Source organism: Fukomys damarensis, unplaced genomic scaffold, assembly GCF_012274545.1.
Source record: "Fukomys damarensis isolate Sample0158 unplaced genomic scaffold, DMR_v1.0_HiC HiC_scaffold_33, whole genome shotgun sequence".
NCBI classification, from domain to species: Eukaryota; Metazoa; Chordata; class Mammalia; order Rodentia; family Bathyergidae; genus Fukomys; species Fukomys damarensis.
The window spans coordinates 42,363,114-42,381,416 of record NW_022900945.1 but is presented as its reverse complement, the minus strand read 5'-3'; the positions used below and the strand labels follow the sequence as shown (position 1 = coordinate 42,381,416).

The following is an 18,303-nucleotide window of genomic DNA, read 5'->3' as shown; positions in this document are numbered from 1 at the left end:
GGACCGCGCAGGGGACTGGGGAGCTTGGCGAGGTTGGCGACGGTGAGCGACTAGGGCAAGGTGGCGCGGGCGTCCAGATCCGGGAGCCGCTGGGCCAGGTGGGGGTCAGGTGAGCGAGGAGAGCGCAGGTAGAGGTGAAAGGGGTTAGGTAGGGGCGGGGTTGGAGATCAGCGGATCAGCGGATCCACTGGCAGGCTAGGGGGAGGTGTCCGCCCAAAGGAAACCGTTGTGGGGCTCCAGGGCCATGTGTCCTTCCATTCAGGAAACTTGTGGTGCAACCACAGCGTGCCTGATGTGCCCGGGTTGTGCCCTCCAGGAGGCGCCCGACCTGCCCCTCTGCACGCCCCCGGACTCTGCTGTGGCCTTTGCCCAATTTCTGGGAGACAACCTCCCCTCACCCACAGTGAGCTGCTGGCCACAAAAACTGGTCTGCCTGATGACGTCCCCACCCCACCCTAGGGTGGCCGGGTGCCCTGGGGTGTAGCTGTGGCTGTGGCGTCAGAGCTGTGAAGAGTCTGCCTACCTGCTTCCTCAGCGTGTGATCCAGACAGGTAGATCTACCCTACCTCTAAACCCTGGTCAGTGAGATGGAATAATTCCCATGTCCAGAAGGTGAGAATTAAGTCAGATGTCAATGTCAATTTCCATTCTTTGTTCTTAACGGGAGTCTTGGACTTTGGAAAGAAGGTAATTAGGATTTCATTAATTTATCCATTCATTTGTGAAACAGTGTTGGTGCTTGTAACTAGTCAATCCTATGGCTGAGTAGCCCTGACTCTTGGATGCTTTACCTAGAGGTCCTGCTTCTGAAGAGAAGAGGGCTGGAAGGTGAGCAGAGGTTCTTCAAGTCTGGCAATTCCACAGCCCAGTGAATCCCTCTTCTACTCCAAGTCCTGGAGTTGGGGAGAGCCCAGGAATTAGGCCAATGCACTCTTCTCTGAACTGCATTGACTTCTGAGTGATCTTCTGTTTGTTCTGTTCCCTTTCCTTTTGCCACCTGTTCCTTCTTCAGCCCCTGCTATTCTGTCCAGCATCTGGCTATTCTGCCTGAGAAAGTTCAGAGACTGACTCCAGAGAGCACTGCCCTGGTTTTCCTGGGCCCCTCAGACCCCTGCAAACCTGTGGAATTATTAGGGCTTGCTTCCTGAATCCCAGATAACATTCCAGTTGTCCCACCCACCTATCCCATATCAATGGAGGGCAAGTGATTGTTCGGAGGAGTTCCCTAACCCCTGAGGAACTGGGAGATGGGCAGACCCTCTTGCCTGTGGTAAGGTGTAGCTCCTGTCAGTCCAGGAGAATGTTCTGCCTTCATCTTCCATACTATCTTTCACCTTTCTGGGGATTCTCCCTTCCTTCTTTTGCTTTTCTGGCCCTAGGGCAGTTGTGTGTTAGAAGGACTTGTGTGTGTGTGTGTGTGTGTGTGTGTGTGTGTGTGTGTGTGTGTGTGTGTGATCCTGGTTGGGTGGAGTGTTGTGGTCCTGGGTTGAGAGTACTTTAATTCAAAGATGAAGGGGCTGGATGGCTTTCAAATTAGGTTCCAGGAAGTCCCCTCACCTATATTTGAATATAGACAGTTCTGATACTTTGCCAAGTGCCTATGGGAGGGGTTTTTTGGTGGAGGAACAAGTGAAACCAGCCTCCTGGCTTCTTAGAAAGGGTGGTTCCCTCATCAACTAAAACTCAGGTAATAATTCCTTTCCAGAGCATTGGGGATAAGATGCCATATATGAAAAATATGAGTTTGATGGATGTTAGTTTTCTCCCATGCTTTTCTCTTCTGTTGATAACCCCTTTTGTAAGGGAGGGAGGGATATAGCAGTTGCTTACTAGATTCCTTGGACCTCAGCCAAACGGTCTAGTGATGTTTTCTATCAAGGATTTCTAAGTTTTACTGTTGTCTTGTCTCTCCTGATAAGGCAGGAGGAAATGGGCTAAAAATGCTGCCTAAAGGATTTAGGAAAGGGCATGATTTCCTGAGGTTCTGGAACAATCATTGAGAAGATTCTAGTTGTCTAGTAGCCCTTTGCAAACTTCTGCAGGATGTTTGCTGTGGAATGCATCAAGAATGCAGGGGCCTGATCATAGGGTTTTCATAACTCCCACCCTTAACAGATCCTGTTAACTTTTGCTTCTGAGTTACTCCATGCCTCAGTTTTCCTGTGTATATCAGGAAGGTGTTTGTTCCTCAGACAGGCTCTGAGTGTTCTGGTTCACTCTTCTTATCTTTTACAGCATTTGTACCATGCTTATTTACTGTGCTTAGGGGCTCACTTCCAAAAGTCATAGCTGGCCCTGACCCTTGGCTTCTACTAGTGTCACAAAAGCCCAGTCCAAAGCTCTTTGGAGCAAGGTGGCTGCTTCTCCCACCTTAGCATCCCACCGCCTTACAGAAGACTGCTTATGTTTCACAGGAATGACAGAAACTGATATCAAATGCCTCCTGGCTCCTCTTTGAGGCAACTTCCTGGCAAAAGTCCTCCCTTCTTGACCTATGCATTTCCTTATTCAAAGATTTCTATAAGAATCAGGGGTGATTTTTTTTTCTGTTCCTCAGTCTTCAGACATAGCAGTGGGCCAACAGCTTAGCTCATTGACCTGGCCATGTAGAGAAAAATAGCTGAGTGGGAGTGGGGCAGGGCGGTGATCAACCAGATGCTTTTCCACTGGCACTGAATGACCACAGGCTGCTGGTGCAAACAGTATCCCATTCTAGGTTGGGGACAATTTCCTGAGTCAGTGCTTCATGTTGGGAAAGAGGGCATCTTCTGGAGTGCCCCGTGGCTGAAGGGTTCACGAAGTGAGAAATGATGGTGAGAGATTAAGAAACTTAAAGAATAAGACAAAGAAGACAAAGACACAGTAAACTTTACATAGCTGAGGCCAGGTGGAAACTCTGTCCTGAGGAGACAAAAAAGTTTCCTTACATCCTCAGCACCTGTTTTATTAGTGTAGATAAGGACACTGAAAGGGGATGCCTGAATGGAACAGGGAGGATGGTGAGGGTCTGCAGGAGACAATGCTTGATGTTCCTCTGGCGAATGGGTGGGAAGGAAGATAGTCCTCTTCTTGGCCAGGCCTTGCTCCACTATGCCCTCCATGGGAGGAGGCCAGTTAGGCCTGGCCATAGTGATCTACAGAACATCACTCCCAGCACTGGAGCCTTGGAATAGTCCCAGTGAGAAAACTTTCTGCCTTAGCCCAGGACATGTTGTAGGGGGCAATAGAGTCCCATTGTAGTAATTCTGTAAATAACAGCAATAATTCTCAGTGTAGAGATAGATTTTGTTTTATACTTTACTGTCAGGAGGGAGGCTTTAGTCCATACTGACTCTAAGACACCTTCTCTTGCTGGAAGAATTAATCCATTTAGATCATTATTGGGCCATCTCTTATCTTAATCAGAGCATGGCAGGCAGTATTTGGCCCTTTGCTCTTGGTTGAGGGTCTGAAGTCCTAGAAGTTCTGAAATATGACGGGCTTGCAGGGGTTTTGACAAAGCTGAGAGATAAAAAGTTAGGAGTCAAAGTTGTGGTGATGTCAGATTACTGCCCTGAGACTAGTGGGGTTCCAGTCCACACGGTCTGATGCTATTGGGCATTCTTAACTGTTTCAAGCTTGTAAATAAACTCACAGCTCAACCCACAGACCAGAATTCAGAGCTCTTATCCCAGAACAGCTGGGCCTTGGAGGTGTTTGCTCATGACCTTTTCTCTTACCACACCCTGGGGCTCTTGGGAGGAGCTAAGAGCTGAGCAGCAGTGCCAGGATGCTGCCTGTGTTCATGCCCAGGTTCAGCTGCCTCCTGCGTCCTGTCACGTTCTTCTTGCTCAACCACGGGGTGCACAGGATGGAAACTCCTCTCCCCTCTTTGGAGAACAGCGTGGAATTTGGCTTCATAGAATTGTGGCTGGAGACGGAAGCAGTGGTGTCTTCCTTAGACTTTCTGTAGCCAGTCTGTGTTGGGGGAAAGGAGAATACTCCATGCTCCAAAGGCACAGGAAGATGGAAGGACCAGGGGTAGGACGCATGTTCTGGAACCAGCCTCTTCGACTCCGACACCGACTCCGATTCCGATTCCGAGCAGGTCAGGACAGGACTTCCCACTTCCTTTACATTAGGGCGAACCTCTTAAATTGGTCTGTTTCTTCCTTAAAGTGCTCCTTCCTCTTTTTCCTTTGTATGTCCATTGCCACATGGTTCCCCCATGTGACTGGGCCAGGAGCTTTCCTCTGTTGGTGTACGGAGCCGGACATACCCTCTGTGGGGATTGGAGTGATCACAGTCGTATGCCCCTTGGGCCTATTCTGGTAACTTAGTTTGCGTTAACTCTGGGCATGCTGCTCCAGGACTGCCGTGGGCACCTTATAAGTAAACTCAGATTTGGGACACCGGGCTTCCACAAAACTCTCCGGTATATTTCCTCACCTTCCACGTCAATGGCTTCTTTCCTTTTCTTGGCTCTTCCTGGTTTCAAGTTTCCCAGGCAGGTGTGGAAACTGCCCGCTTGGCTCTGGTCCTGTTCCGTGACTGGTGGTGCTGGTTAGGCTATGGGTATCTCAGTGCTGGCGAGGTGGCCTTGAGGTGGGGAAGTTGCTCAGATTCTCACAGCTTATAGATTGGATTGATAAAATACTGAAGGGGCCTTGGTGTTTTGGTTTAGGACCTTCCCAAGACGATCCAGGGGAAGCTGTAAAGGAACCAGAAAGGACCCAGGAGCACACTCTTCCCAGCTTTGCTGGGGGGCAGCATTTCTTTGAATACCTTCTGGTGGTTTCTCTCAAAAAGAAGCGTTCAGGGGATGACTATGAGCCCACCATCACCTACCAGTTCCCCAAGGTAAGTACCGAGAGGGTGCGGGACAGAGGATAAGGGTGTTTGAAAGGTGATAGTGGAGCTAATTTCATGTCCTTCTCAGCCCAGCGTTAGTTTTCTGCTATCACCCACAGAATCTAGGTCTGACTGTTTTGTGAGAAACTGACTGAGGATCCTAGCAGGGAAACTAATCTAGTACTCTTGGCCCTTTTGGGGCCCCCTAGTTCTTTCCAATTTCATTTTCTCTCTTTAAAGAAGCTTACCGTGTCTGCTAAACCTCCTACAAGGAATCCCCTTGTGCGCTATGTGGGAAGGAGTGTGTGGGGCAGGCACCTGGGTGGGGGCAGGCCCGGGACTTTGCCGCAGCCCAGCGTCAGGCTCTTTCTTGTCTGATTCTGCACTGAGAGGGTGAGAACGGGGCAATCTTCTCGTTAACCTCTTTTTTAGCAGGTGCAGCAACTGAACAGGCTGCTTCTCTTTTCTGATGTGGTATTTTTGACATTGCCCTGCAAAGGGGCCTGGCTGGCTCAGGTCCTTTCTGTATTCAGTATAGCCCTTGACCTTCTTCCAAATTCATGTTGATGTGGCCCAGTAGGAGCTGTCTAATCTTTGGGTTCATTCCTGCCAGACTTAGAATGCAGAGTGGGGGCTGGGGATTTAGCTCAGTGGTTCCCCCACCTGCTTCAAAAGTGCAAGGTCCTGAGTTCGATCGCTGGTAAAAAAAAAAAAAAAGGAAAGAAAAGAAAAAGAAGCATGCAGAGTGTATAGATTGATAGTCAAAGATGCTCTTTGGGCCCCAGACCAGTGAAAACACTTAGCCTCAGATAACTTGCAAAGCTTTTTCAAAAGAAGCCCCACCAGCCCTCTGACCCCCTTCTGCCCCACAGTACATGTATGTCTTTCCATTTTCCTTATAGAGGGAGAACCTGCTTCGGGGCCAACAGGAGGAAGAGGAGCGGTTGCTCAATGCCATTCCCTTGTTTTGCTTCCCAGATGGGAATGAGTGGTCATCTCTCACTGAGTATCCCAGGTAACTACCAGCCCTGGGGCAGGTATCAGAATGGGAGAGAAGGGACACATGGGAACTCTGTGACTTCTCTGCCACTACATGTTGATTTCCTACCAGGGACTGGCATCTGTAAAGATCTTGCAATGAAGTCCTGAAAGATTTTAGTTGTGGTTTGACTTTTGTTCAAAGATGCATGAGATTCTCTAGGAAGAAATATTGTTTTGTTACTTTGCTGATGGCAGAAGCTGGACTCAGCAGAAGTCAATACAGTGAAAATCCTTAAAGCATGAGCTCTGGAAGTTGACTGCCTGTTTAAATTCTGACTTCACCACTTATAAGTTGGACTTGGATAAGAAATACTCTCTCATACTCTCAGTTCCTTCATCTTAAAGGAGAGATAATAATTGAATCTACCTCAAAGGTTGTTTTTAGAATCAAATGAGGTGACACATTTAGGGCTAGGCATGAATGAGCACTTAATAAATTACTGGGGTTATTACTGCCATACCTAATCAGTGGCTCCTCTGTGTCTTCCTCTGCACTCCTCTGACACTGCCTACCTTCCTGTTTTAGAATCAGTGAGCAGATCCAAACCAAGCCTTGTCTGCTCTTTCTTAGGGAGACTTTCTCCTTTGTCCTGACCAATGTGGATGGAAGCAGGAAGATTGGATACTGCAGGCGCTTATTGGTCTGTGCTGCTCAGAACTGCCCCCTATTTTTTTTACAGCCTCTCAGTTGCAAAAGCCCAGACTCCCAGGAAGTGTGGTTATAGAGAGCACAGCCCATCACCTACTACGTTAGTGTCCCTTTTTTAAATCTTACAAGAATGAGAACAAGGCTCTCCTTGCCCACCCAGGGAACCTCTGCTGCCCAGGTTCTGGTCTGTGTTCTCCCAGCTTTAACAGCTCTCATCATTGTGGGAGTCTCCACCTGACTCCTCTCCCTGTCTTCTCCATCGAAGCTTGCTTGGGCCCTGGAGGCTGAAGCTTCCCAGAATTGTCTGAGATTTGGACAACTCAGTTTAATTCTTGGGTGTCAGAGGATTCTCCATGGCATTTTTACAGTGCTTTCCTCACCTCTGAGACACATTTGCTAATCCCCAGATCCTGTTGGCCCTGAAGGCAGTAGTGATTTTCTATGAATCTCTGGTCCCTTGATCTCAGTCACCATTTTGAGCCCCTTGCTGCAGAGCCAGGCCTTTCTCCACTGGGCCGCTATTCCTCATGAATCCCCACCCACCCCCAGCACTCAGTCTTGTACCCCATCAGCCCCAGGTGGGAGAAGCCCGGGAAAGCTACAGCACTGAAGGAACGTTTTGTTACTTTGCAGCCTGCTGGCCCTGGCCCTCGCCTTCCCAAAGTATACTGCATCATCAGCTGCATTGGCTGCTTCGGCTTGTTCTCTAAGGTAGGTGTGGAGCAGGATTCCTTGGGGCCTGTTAGGCTTGTTCAGCTTCTGGGCTTTGCCTGGGTGTCTTCCCAGCCTGTGCAATCTGAACTCAGAGTAGACAGCCTAGCTGGCATCAAGGACATTTGGGGAAATTGAGGTGGGAGGACTAGGGTTGATTTGATTTTAAGGAAATTTAGAGGACTGTCTTTAAACCACTTTTCCCACCCTAATCAAATAAGAAAGCAATTGAGGAAGCCATGCATGGCGGCACACAGCTGTAATCCTGGCACTTGGGGAGCTGAGTTCAAGGCCAGCCTGAACTACGTTTGTCTCCAGAAGACAAAACAAAACAATGCAGAAAGCGATTGAAGCAGGACAAAGGAAGACCTTTAAGACTGTCTTGTCCTGAGCTCTAGTTTCCTCCTCTATCCAATGGAGTTAATGTTCTCTTACTGTTCTTCTGTGCTGGTATGAAGCTCAAAATGAAATGATATAGAAGTATTTTTATAAAAGGCAGAGCATCAAACAAATATGAAAGCAGTCATCATAAATTAGGAACCCCAGGGCTGGGGATTTAGCTCAGTGGTTCTGCAGCCTGCCTCGCAAGCACAAGGACCCGAGTTTGATCCCCGGTACAAGAAAAAAAAAAAAATTAGGAACCCTGAGATTTGCTGTTACTTCTTTGAGGGGAGAAGAGAAATTGAGGTCCCCCATGGCTTGTGTTACTGCAAGGGCTAATTAGAGTGTCAGTATGTCTGAGGCAAGATCTGAAAGGAATCCCTTGGAAGGGACAGGGCATGTCTTGGTGGCAAGAAAGGGTTTCATTTTCTTCTGCCCCTGCAACACTCTTGGAAGAGAATGAAGGAAATTTGTCAGCTTGATTGGAACCTTCATCTGTGCAATATTCCGAGGGTTGGAGGCAGCCCTTGCCCCTTGGGAGTGTTCAGTGAAAACTGGGAGGACAGAGTGATACCCAAGAGGTTAGGCTACTAGGATCACGGTCCTGAGAGTGCCATCATGGGTGGTGAGTTTACTTGGGATGACTTTGTGGGACAGTAGTTTTAGAAGGAGAGAGAAATATGGATTGGTAGAGAGAGAAAAAGGGTAGGGAATAGCAGATCTTGTTCAGACCAGTCTCTGAGAGGGAGGGCAAGAGAGCCAGCTGGTGGAGGGGCCTAGAATTACATGAGAATAAGCTAACTGTATGAGAGCCTTACAGGTGGCCCCTGCAATCTTTTCCTGCAGATCCTGGATGAAGTGGAGAAGAGGCATCAGATTTCCATGGCTGTCATCTACCCATTCATGCAGGGCCTCCGAGAGGCAGCCTTCCCTGCTCCTGGAAAGACTGTCACCCTTAAGAGCTTCATCCCTGACTCAGGCACAGAGGTGTGTTAGCAAATGGGTGAAACTCATCCAGCCTGGAGAGGATAGGCTTCTGTGGCACCTCTCACCCCTCTTCTTCCATTCACCAGGTTAAAGTATAGAGAAACTGAGCCAGGCGGGGACTGGGACTTGGTTAGAATTATTGGCAGAGCTGAAAAATCAAACCCAAATTTCTTGAGCCTTCTAATCTGATGTCCACAAGCACCCAGTTACTGTTCAAGCCACCGAGACTTTTATTTGTGATCAGTATACCATGTCAGTTGAGGTTTTTGGTGCTAGGACTTGTCCCCGCCCCCAAACTGCCCCTTGTCCCTACACCTCTCCCTTATCCTATGTATCTATCCTATATCTCTACCTTGCGGTCTCCATCTGTCTAGTTCTTATCATTCTTCCCCACCCGAGACCCCACCCATGCCACCTGGTGATGCTGCTGTTCCAAGGTTTAAACAGACTGAGGCAGCAAGTAGAACATTGGTCTAAGAACTCCAGTCCTGAACTTTGGATTTCTGGAGAGCCTGTGTGCACCTCTGAGCCTTGGCTTCCCCACAGAAAAATAAGGAAGTGGCTAGGATTTTTTCATCTATTCAGAAAATAAGTACTGAATGTTTGGTGTGTGCCAAGCTATTCTGTTTCCTGGGTACACAGCAGTGTCAAAAATGAACAAGGTTCCTGACGTTATGGAGCTAAAGTCTGGTAGGAAAGACAGATATTAAGTAAGTAAACACATCAATGAAAATATAATTAAAAATTGTATTACTGTGATAAAAGGAAAAGCCAGAGTGCTACATGAGAAAAAGATAGGCAGTATCAGGCAGCAAGGGTGGACCTTCGAGTTCTGAAAGGGGTTAAGAATGAATCAAGGAGAGCAGTTCAGGAGAAGTCAACCCATGAAACACAGCATGGGAAACAACCCACTGCTCCTGAAGTAGAGAGACCCATGGGGGAGGCAGCTTAGAGTGGGTAATGTGATCAAAGCAGGATCTCATGCTGGAAATAACATCATACTGTCCTCAAAGCAGAAGAGAGCCACTGGTGGCTTTTAGCATGGGAGGCAGGCAGGATCAGCTTTCTGCAGTGGGGAGAATGGAGTATGGCCAAGAATTCTGGTGCCTGCATGATTTTGTAAGTGTGATGACATTTCCCTCTCTTATTTTTCCACAGTTCATTTCTCTGACACGGCCCTTGGACTCCCACCTTGAACATGTGGATTTTAGTTCTCTGTTGCACTGTCTCAGCTTTGAACAGATTATTCAGATCTTTGCCTCTGCAGTGCTGGAAAGAAAAATCATCTTCCTGGCAGAAGGTCTCAGGTGGGCCTAGACACTACATAGTCAGATTCGCCTTCAACCTGGGTTGAAGGGAACATGGTGGAGTTTCTCAACCTGTGTGCCCATCCTACCACTTCCAGTTTCTGAATTTGTACATTAGGCCTGGAGAAACAGCTGCTGCAACCCTTCTGTCCCATCTCCAAACTTGATTACTGCCCAGGCCTGAACAAAGTTTTCCAACTTAGTTCTGAGAAGGACGTGAAGGGCAGCCTAGGCAGGACCAATTATGCAGGTATGACTTTACCCTTACAAGGCCAAAGAGGGGAAGAGGGTGGAGAACAAATAGGAAGGTGTGTAATGATATAGAGAGTAAATCCATCTGTCCATTTGTTCACTCATTCGATAAACATTTGTATCAGCTGTCTGCCAGATGCCAAGCATGGGGAAGATATTAATAAGAGTTGGTCCTTGGCCTTAAGGGGATGCAGGATTATGTAGTAGTTGTAAGCATGAAATTCAGCAGAATGAGTTTCAAATCCTGCTCTTCCACCTTTAACTACGAAATATCCTTTAGTTCAGTTTTTCTTAAAGTCTTGATCTCATTATCTGTAGAATTTAAATGATTGTACCTAGCTGGAAGGCTTTTAAAGGAAATAATTGGGTGCACGCTAGGCACCTACCACCTTGCCAGGTCTGTTGGTAAGTACACGCCACTGTTCTTAGTGAGTTCACAATTAAGTAGATCTCTGTGAGTAGGCCAAGCGGGCCACTGCCATGATTTGCTTTCTACCCCTGAAAACTTCAAGCCTGAAAGGACCTGGGAAACACATAACAGAGTGGAAAAGGAAAAAAGGAATAAGATAGTAAGGGCTTGACATTGATACTTTTAGAAAAGAAGGAAAGGCTGTTAGGGGAAATAGTAGAGATCAGAGGTCCAAGTAAATGTCATGGGTTTCAGAGGAAAGGAAGCTTGGGCATGGGTTGGGTTATCTGTTGAAGATTCTAAGAAAACCAGTAATAGCCAAATATAGCACTGTAAGAACTATTTTTAAGTTCATCTTTGTGGGGAGAAGCATCATCTTTTGCCCTGGAAAAGGCTCTTCTGCTCTAACTCTGTGTGACAATGAGTTTCTCTCGAGTTTGGGCTGGGGTTCTGGCCTTATTACTCAGACTAGGGTTTGGGAGGTAGAGGCTAGAGGATTTACGTTCCAGGAACAAACTTTCTCCAGGGAAATATTACCACTGCCATTTCCTTCCTACACTGAGCTTTCAGTGTGTCAGTGGGAGGGGACTTCCAGTCATCCAGAGCTTTAGCTAGAAGCTCAGATGCTCAGTCTCTTTAACTCAGGATGTATTAGCTTGATATCAAGAATTGAAACAAGATTTCCACTTCTGTGTTTTCATTGGCCTTACCTTTGGGGTAATTTGGCTGGAGAAATGAAGAGTCATGAAGCCAATGTTGTGTGTGTGTGTGTGTGTGTGTGTATGTGTGTGGTGTGGTAGGAGAGAGGGGCTGAGTTGTGCCTTGAGTGCTAATGACATGAAGAATGCATCTTTGCGAAGGCTACAGAAGCTACCTCTCTGGGACTTTCCAGAGAATTGTCAGGCAGAGGTTCCTGGAACCTAGGAATTTCCCAAGCTCACTCAGGCACCAACCTGGTAGCTTTCAGTCAACTCAAGTGGCCCGGGAGAGCCATGTGAGGTCAAGGCTGAGGATGAGAATAGACTGAAAAGGCTCTGCCAAGTAGCTACAAGGCCTGTGTCCAGTGTGGCTCTCAGACTTGCCTTTTTACATCAGCACAAATAGCACTTGTAGGACGTGCTGGGCTAGGAGTGGACATGTAAGGCGGAGGTGCAGGGGCCTTCTGACTCTTGTCCCTGCTCTCTGCTCCAGCACCCTGTCTCAATGCATCCATGCTGCTGCTGCACTGCTCTATCCCTTCAGCTGGGCACACACCTACATTCCTGTTGTCCCTGAGAGCCTTCTTGCCACCGTCTGCTGCCCCACTCCCTTCATGGTTGGAGTACAAATGCGTTTTCAGCAGGAAGTTATGGACAGCCCAATGGAAGAGGTATGCTACAAGAAGAAGAGTGTATGATTTGCAGCCAGGCAGGCCTGGATTTGGATCCCAGCTTTGCTACTAACACCCATGTGATTTGGGACAAGTTACTAAATCTCTTTAAGCCTGAGCTTCCTCATGTGTGAAATGGGGCTGACAGTGTTCCGTTCCTAGCGACTCTCAGGGAAATCACCCATATAAAGCTTCTGGCCTGATGCATGACACATAGTTGATGCTTAACAAGGGCTAGCTCTTTTCTACTGAATGATTTCTCTTTGGCCTTAGGAGCGGGTACGTAACTTATCTGGGGCTCCTGAGACTGTCCTGCACCAGCTAGCCCCAATAAGAAGTCTCTGAGACGTCTCATCTCTCAGTTCAACAGATGATCACAGCTGGTCTACATAAGATACAACCCACTGGAATTCACTCAAATTCTTTGGAAGTAATCCCTTCTATGAGGGATACTCAAACTCCAAGTTTTGAAAATGCAGATTTTTTAAAAACAGGGATCATCTTTCCGAGTAGCCCAGAGATCAGCTGATTAATGAGGATATAGGTTCAAATCCCCTTTGATTTTGTTAGTTTCTTTCTTTCTTTCTTTTTTTTTTTTTGAGACAGGTTCTCACTCTGTAGTTGACACTGACTTGGAACTCACTATGCAGCCCAGGCTGGTCTCGAACTCACAGCAATCCTCCTGCCTCAGCCTCCAAAGTGCTGGGATTATAGGCGTGCACCACCACGCCCGGCCTGTTAGTTTCTTATTTCTTGGCAATGTCCCTGACACAGCATAGGACCCATTGTAAAAATGGGTATTAATCACATAAATCTATCCCTGAAGTTGAAGAAACAATAGGAGCTCTTCTTTTTGAGTTGTTAGTAGGAACTTTAAGAATAGCATGTTATCCTACCTGAAGAACTACTTCCTGTCTGTCCTGGCTAACCATTAATTCACTCTATGCAGAAAGGGACTATCAAGGGAAGGGGAAACCTAGAGGTATGCTTCTAATAAGGCCTGGAGCCAGCCCTAGTGGGAAGATTTATCCATTTTACATTAGAGCTAGCTGAGATCGAGACAACCCACATGACTTACAGGAGCCCAGACAGCCAATCCAACACAGACACAACCAAAGTCCTTTTGGGAAAGATACTGCTGGGAAGGAAAGAAGCAGGCTGTTTCCTTTCTTTGCTCCTCCAGCTCTCACCCTTCCTTGGAGCTACCGGCTGAGCACACATGCCCTTTGAACCACCCTTAGCCTTGTGACTAACTGGGACAGAGTATCAGCCTCCGTGTTTAGCAATAAAACTTAAAATGTCCCAACCCTCAAAATTATGAAACTTCCTGACCCTGCAGCTCCAGCTTCTCAGAAGCTGGGGCTCCTCCCAAATGGACAGGCTTGAAGACAACTGAAAAGTCAGGAGTCAGTCTTCTACCATCAAGGCTTACTTTATTACTCAGCAGCTGCTCCAAGACACAGGCAGCGTGAGGAGGGAGAAGGGCCATGTGGCCAGAGTGGGAAACGGGGGCAATCCCTGACTCCCTATACAAACTCTCTGGAAGTGATTACTTCATGGACAACATATCCAGATGCTGAAAAGACTTTAGGGAACACCTCGAAGAAAGATTTCTTCCTATCGCTCTTTCCTCCCATCCCCCTAAATGAACAGCTGTCCCTGCATGAAGACACCTGAGCTTACATATATAAGTGGTTTCATGCCTGAACTAGTTTAAATTTTCTCCTCTGATGATGGATAATTACAGTATTTCTTTGGCATATTTTCAGCCCCGCCCCCTTTCCCTTGTATTTGGAAGGAAGTATGTAAGAACTCTCCACTCTGTTGTCAAGAACAAGGCCACAAACTGTAAAGGATCCCTAACACAAGTCCCAAAATGCCTGGCACATGATTTGGGGGGACTCTGGTACATTGGTGACAACCTATCCTGCCTCAAGTGGGAAGCTGAATATTGTCCTTTAAAATGTGGACCAATGTTAGAACTCCTGATTTTTTAGGAGAAGCCCCAAACCAAAGTTTTATGTAAAACATCCGAATTTTATTATTAGGAACCATCCAGTCATTTAAAAAAAATATTCTGAGGACCAAAGCAACATCTGCTGGTTGGAACCAGCTAGCAGTGAGCCTGTTTGATTTGTTATCTCTATCCTAGACTGCAGGCCCTAGAGCCCATGATAGACCCAGGTTCCAGCCCTGTTTCCCTTGTAGCACGTAGGCATATGGTCTCCTCATTTAGCTTTCCTTCCCTCTTCCTGGACTAATTTCCTTCCCTTGTTGAGTTTCCTGCTGGAGGCCCAAGGCTCTGAGGGAGTTTTATTAAAACCTTAGGCAATTATGTGTAAAGTCATTGTAAGCATCAGAAGTTCAACATGCTCACCTGTCCTTGAGCTGACCAGAGGACAGGGAGTGGAGGGGAGTTGTAGAGAGAAATGGAATCCCAAGGGACAGTGCAAGCTAGGCTTGGAAATTGTGCTATTTGTTAGAGGTGTCAACTTCCTTACGTCTCTTTTTCATCTGCAAAATAGAGATAGTACCTGCCTTACAGAACTGTTAACAGGATTAAATGAGATAAAATATACAAAGTGTTTATCATTGTGCCATGTTTGAAATGCTCCATATACAGAATTGCTATGATCTGTTTTATTAATGGAGTGACAGGCTATGATTTTCCCACATCCTATTTTCTTTCTACCTTGGCTCTTTCCTCTCCTTTTCTAGACATACACCCTTTCTCCAGGAAGGGAACTGAGATTTCCAGAGGAAAATGGTGAGGGAACAAGGATGCCTGACAGAAAATGAGAACTGAAGATGCTGATTTTGTTGTTACATAGGCCCAAAGATATAGCGACAGACAGAAATGGGGTGGTAAGTCTTGCTGAGGCCTATGAAGAGATAAAGTCATTCTGTATTTACTTCAGGTCCTGTTGGTGAATCTTTGTGAAGGAACATTCTCATTGTCGGTAAGTATCTGAATTCATAGCCCCTGCAGGCCCACCACCAACTCAACCACTGTGGTCATATCATGTTCTACTTATTTCAACAGTTTCAGAACTCCTGTTAATAAGATCTCCCTTTTCTTGAGGAGTCCTCAAAGATCTAAAGTCACCATAAGGCAATCAGTACCTTTCAACCACAAAAATGGAGGGAATCCTTTGCTAATGTTTAGTTAAACTGAAGATAGAAGAAATAGCTTCTGTTCTCTATGTGGGCAATTCCTCAGGTGTAGAGCGGGGTACAGAATTCATGCCTTCCTCACGTTCTTCTGCCAGCCCCTTCCCTCCCCATATCCTCTCTGCTTGACCTCTGAGCTTACGTTGTCCTCTCCTAGGTTGGTGATGAAAAAGACATTCTACCACCGAAGCTACAAGATGACATCTTAGACTCTCTTGGTCGGGGGATCAAGGAGTTAAAGAGTAAGTTCTAGGCCACTCTTTTTTTGTGTTCCTCTAGGGAGCATGAGGGCGTAATTCCTAACCCATTTTCTTCCAGAATTAAAATGGACTTAGCAGTTCTGGGCCAGCCCCAGAGCCCCAGATCCTAGGGCAAGTCTGAATATAAGATTTTATTTTTCTTGGGCAATGGCAGAAAACCTACCCAGGCTTACATTTCAGTCAGTAATTATGAACCCTACCGCTTCCCCTGGGAGCTTTGGCCTGCAATGAGAACCATAGACAGATGAGTTTGGGCAGTTTCATCCTTCTGCTACTCTCTGAGATGAACTGTATCTGTCCCTTGCAGCTTTGGAAGAAATCAATGAGCATGTTTCAGGTCCTTTTGTGCAGTTCTTTGTCAAAACTGTGGGCCACTATGCTTCCTATATCAAGCGGGACACAAATGGGCAAGGCCATTTCCAAGAAAGGTCCTTCTATAAGGCTCTGACCTCCAAGACCAACCGGAGATTTGTGAAGAAGTTTGTGAAGACACAGCTCTTCTCCATTTTCATCCAGGAAGCTGAGAAGAGCAAGAATCCTCCTGCAGGTACAGTTGATGACATCTACCAGGCTCATTCCAAAAGGGGTCACCTCTAGGATGAAGAAGAGGGGAAGTCCTTCCTAGAGGGCCACAAAACAACTGTAAATTTTATTAATGAGGTTGAAAGGAAGTACTCTGAAAACTAAGACAATACCTCTCAGACTTTTTTATACAAGTTGGTCTGCTGATTAGCCAGGACTGGATCCTTTTTTATTTTAGGGCTAATCCCTGGTAGTTATCCTGTCTATGGGCTCCTTTTTAGGCCAAACTGAATACTAATCTCCAGAGGCCTATGAGGGCCTGAGGATCCTAGCAGGGATGCATGTGTGTGTGTTGGGAGGAAGTGTGGGGCAAAAAACATATTTCTGATCCTTATTCCTAAGCTCAGTATAGCCTGCCTGGCTAGATTAGATGCTTCTAACACTTATATCTGAACCCACAGGGTATTTTCAACAGAAAATACTTGAATATGAGGAACAGAAGAAACAGAAGAAAACAAGGGAAAAGGCTGTGGTGAACAGGAGAGACTAGACCTATAGGCCAGTTCTGGACTTTGGCCCCTGCCAATGTGGTAGGACAGGGAAAGCTCTCAGCCTCCAAAATTCACAGCCTCCTTTGGAGTCCTGAGTCCCAGTGACTACGTCTTGCTTCAAACTGGTATCTAAGTTTGGGATCCTTGGAATCAACTTCCCCAGGACTTTCGAGGGCTTTGAGCCCAAGCTCAAAGAAATGAACTCCAAATGCATTTTGTTTTTTGGCAGAGGAAAAGAGCAGGAAATAGTAGTACTGGTGTTATCGGTGCTTGGTTGGAAGGTACTATAACTACCGTCTCCTGGGAACCACTGTTAGAAATACTCAACAGAGAAAGCCCAAAAGTTTTGTTCCTTCAAAGAAAGGTTTATGGACATGTGAGGATGAGAATAAAACTGTTTATGTGGGGCAATACATGCGAGAATAAACTGGACTAGAAGTGGGCTGTGTCTGGAGTCACAGAATCACATGGGTCAGCAGCTCTACTTCTTTTTTTTTTTTCTTTTTGTGGTACTGGGGATTAAATCCAGCACCTCTGCATTGAGTTTTATCTTTAGTCTTGTTTTGAGACAGAGTCTCACTAGGTCACAAAGTTGTGACCCTACTGCATCAGCCTCTCAGAATGCTGAGACTACCCATGGCAGCCACTATGTCAGGGTGGCAGCACTTCTGAGAGGAAGGAGGAGAGATCCTGGTAAAGGCAGCAGCAGCAGCACCAGAGTCTTTGATTCTCAAGAAGTCTGCTTCCTTGAGACCTGGGAGGAGAGGCTGCTAGTTGGACTGAGGCAGCTGCAGTCTAGGATAATGTGATGGGAAGAAGCTCAGTCAACACTAGTACAGATATTACATGGTTTTTGTAAACAGGCTGCCTGCCGATCATGCCCAGTTTGGACCTTACTTTGTCGTTATCTTCCACAGCCTGCCTCTAACTGCTTGTTATTTTGAGAAGACTAGTTACGTTTTTTTTTTAAGCTAAGGGGAAGGGATCCCTTCCTTGACACATTTTGTTTTTGGAAAAAACAAAAAACAGAATAATAATTTTAAGAGTCCAAAAGGATTTTTTTGTGGTCACCTAGTCCCTCCTACCTCTAAGCCTCCACTGTCAGTTTCTGTTTAAACATTACAAAACACAGGACACATTTTTTAGAAGCATCTTCTCTTCTAAAAATGCTACCTTTATAGGCTGGGACTTAGCTCAGTGGGGCCACCACCTGCCTCACAAGCGTAAGGTCCCAAGTTCAATTGGTACCCCCCCACCCCAAAAGCTACCTTTAAAAATGTGTTTGAGTGTGGGCCTCAGGTCTGACTTCTATTTAAGGAACATTCTGGAGGGAAATGACAAGGGGGAAAGGCTACCAAACTAAAGTTAAAGCCAGTGTGGTTTGATTTCGAGATGCAGAGAATATTCCATTGTCCATGCCACCTATAAATATATTTTTATTCTCAACAGCTTCAAAGAATCATTACACCTTTTTTGGGTTAATTAGTGACTGATTCCTAAGTCTAGTTGTACCTCAAAAGGTTTTAGAACAGAAGCCAGAATGTTGGGAAGTTTATGAAAATATTGGTGATAAGACTTGGAAATTGGTAGTTTTTAAAAGCTTATCTGAAACTAACACAAGAAGAACGAGGGCAAGCTGAGATTTTCTACAACTGTATCCTTGACCTGATGCTGCTATCCAGTACTGAAGGAAACCTACATTGAATGGCACTTTTTCAGCTTCCTTTTATTTTTAGAAGGATTCTAGTATATTTAAATTAGCCTGGACATCTCAGTTTTCAGCTTTAGCTCACTAAAGCCCAGTATGGTGAAGGAAAAATCACTGGACCAGGATTTAGAAGATCTGGATTCTAGTTTCCAGTT

At 46.3% G+C, this 18,303-nt stretch overlaps 1 protein-coding gene across 1 annotated transcript; it reads left to right on the top strand.

Moving 5' to 3' along the window:
- Nucleotides 1-3,612: 3,612 nt before the first annotated feature.
- Dennd2d (DENN domain containing 2D) lies at nucleotides 3,613-18,265 on the top strand. Its single transcript, XM_010606043.3, has 12 exons — nucleotides 3,613-4,087; nucleotides 4,664-4,839; nucleotides 5,733-5,845; nucleotides 6,443-6,512; nucleotides 7,154-7,231; nucleotides 8,459-8,599; nucleotides 9,758-9,906; nucleotides 11,759-11,936; nucleotides 14,855-14,896; nucleotides 15,265-15,349; nucleotides 15,675-15,914; nucleotides 16,351-18,265. The coding sequence occupies exons 1-12, from the start codon at nucleotides 3,703-3,705 to the stop codon at nucleotides 16,437-16,439; spliced, it is 1,746 nt and encodes a 581-aa protein (XP_010604345.1). The 5' UTR covers nucleotides 3,613-3,702; the 3' UTR covers nucleotides 16,440-18,265.
- The last annotated feature ends 38 nt before the right edge of the window (nucleotides 18,266-18,303 follow it).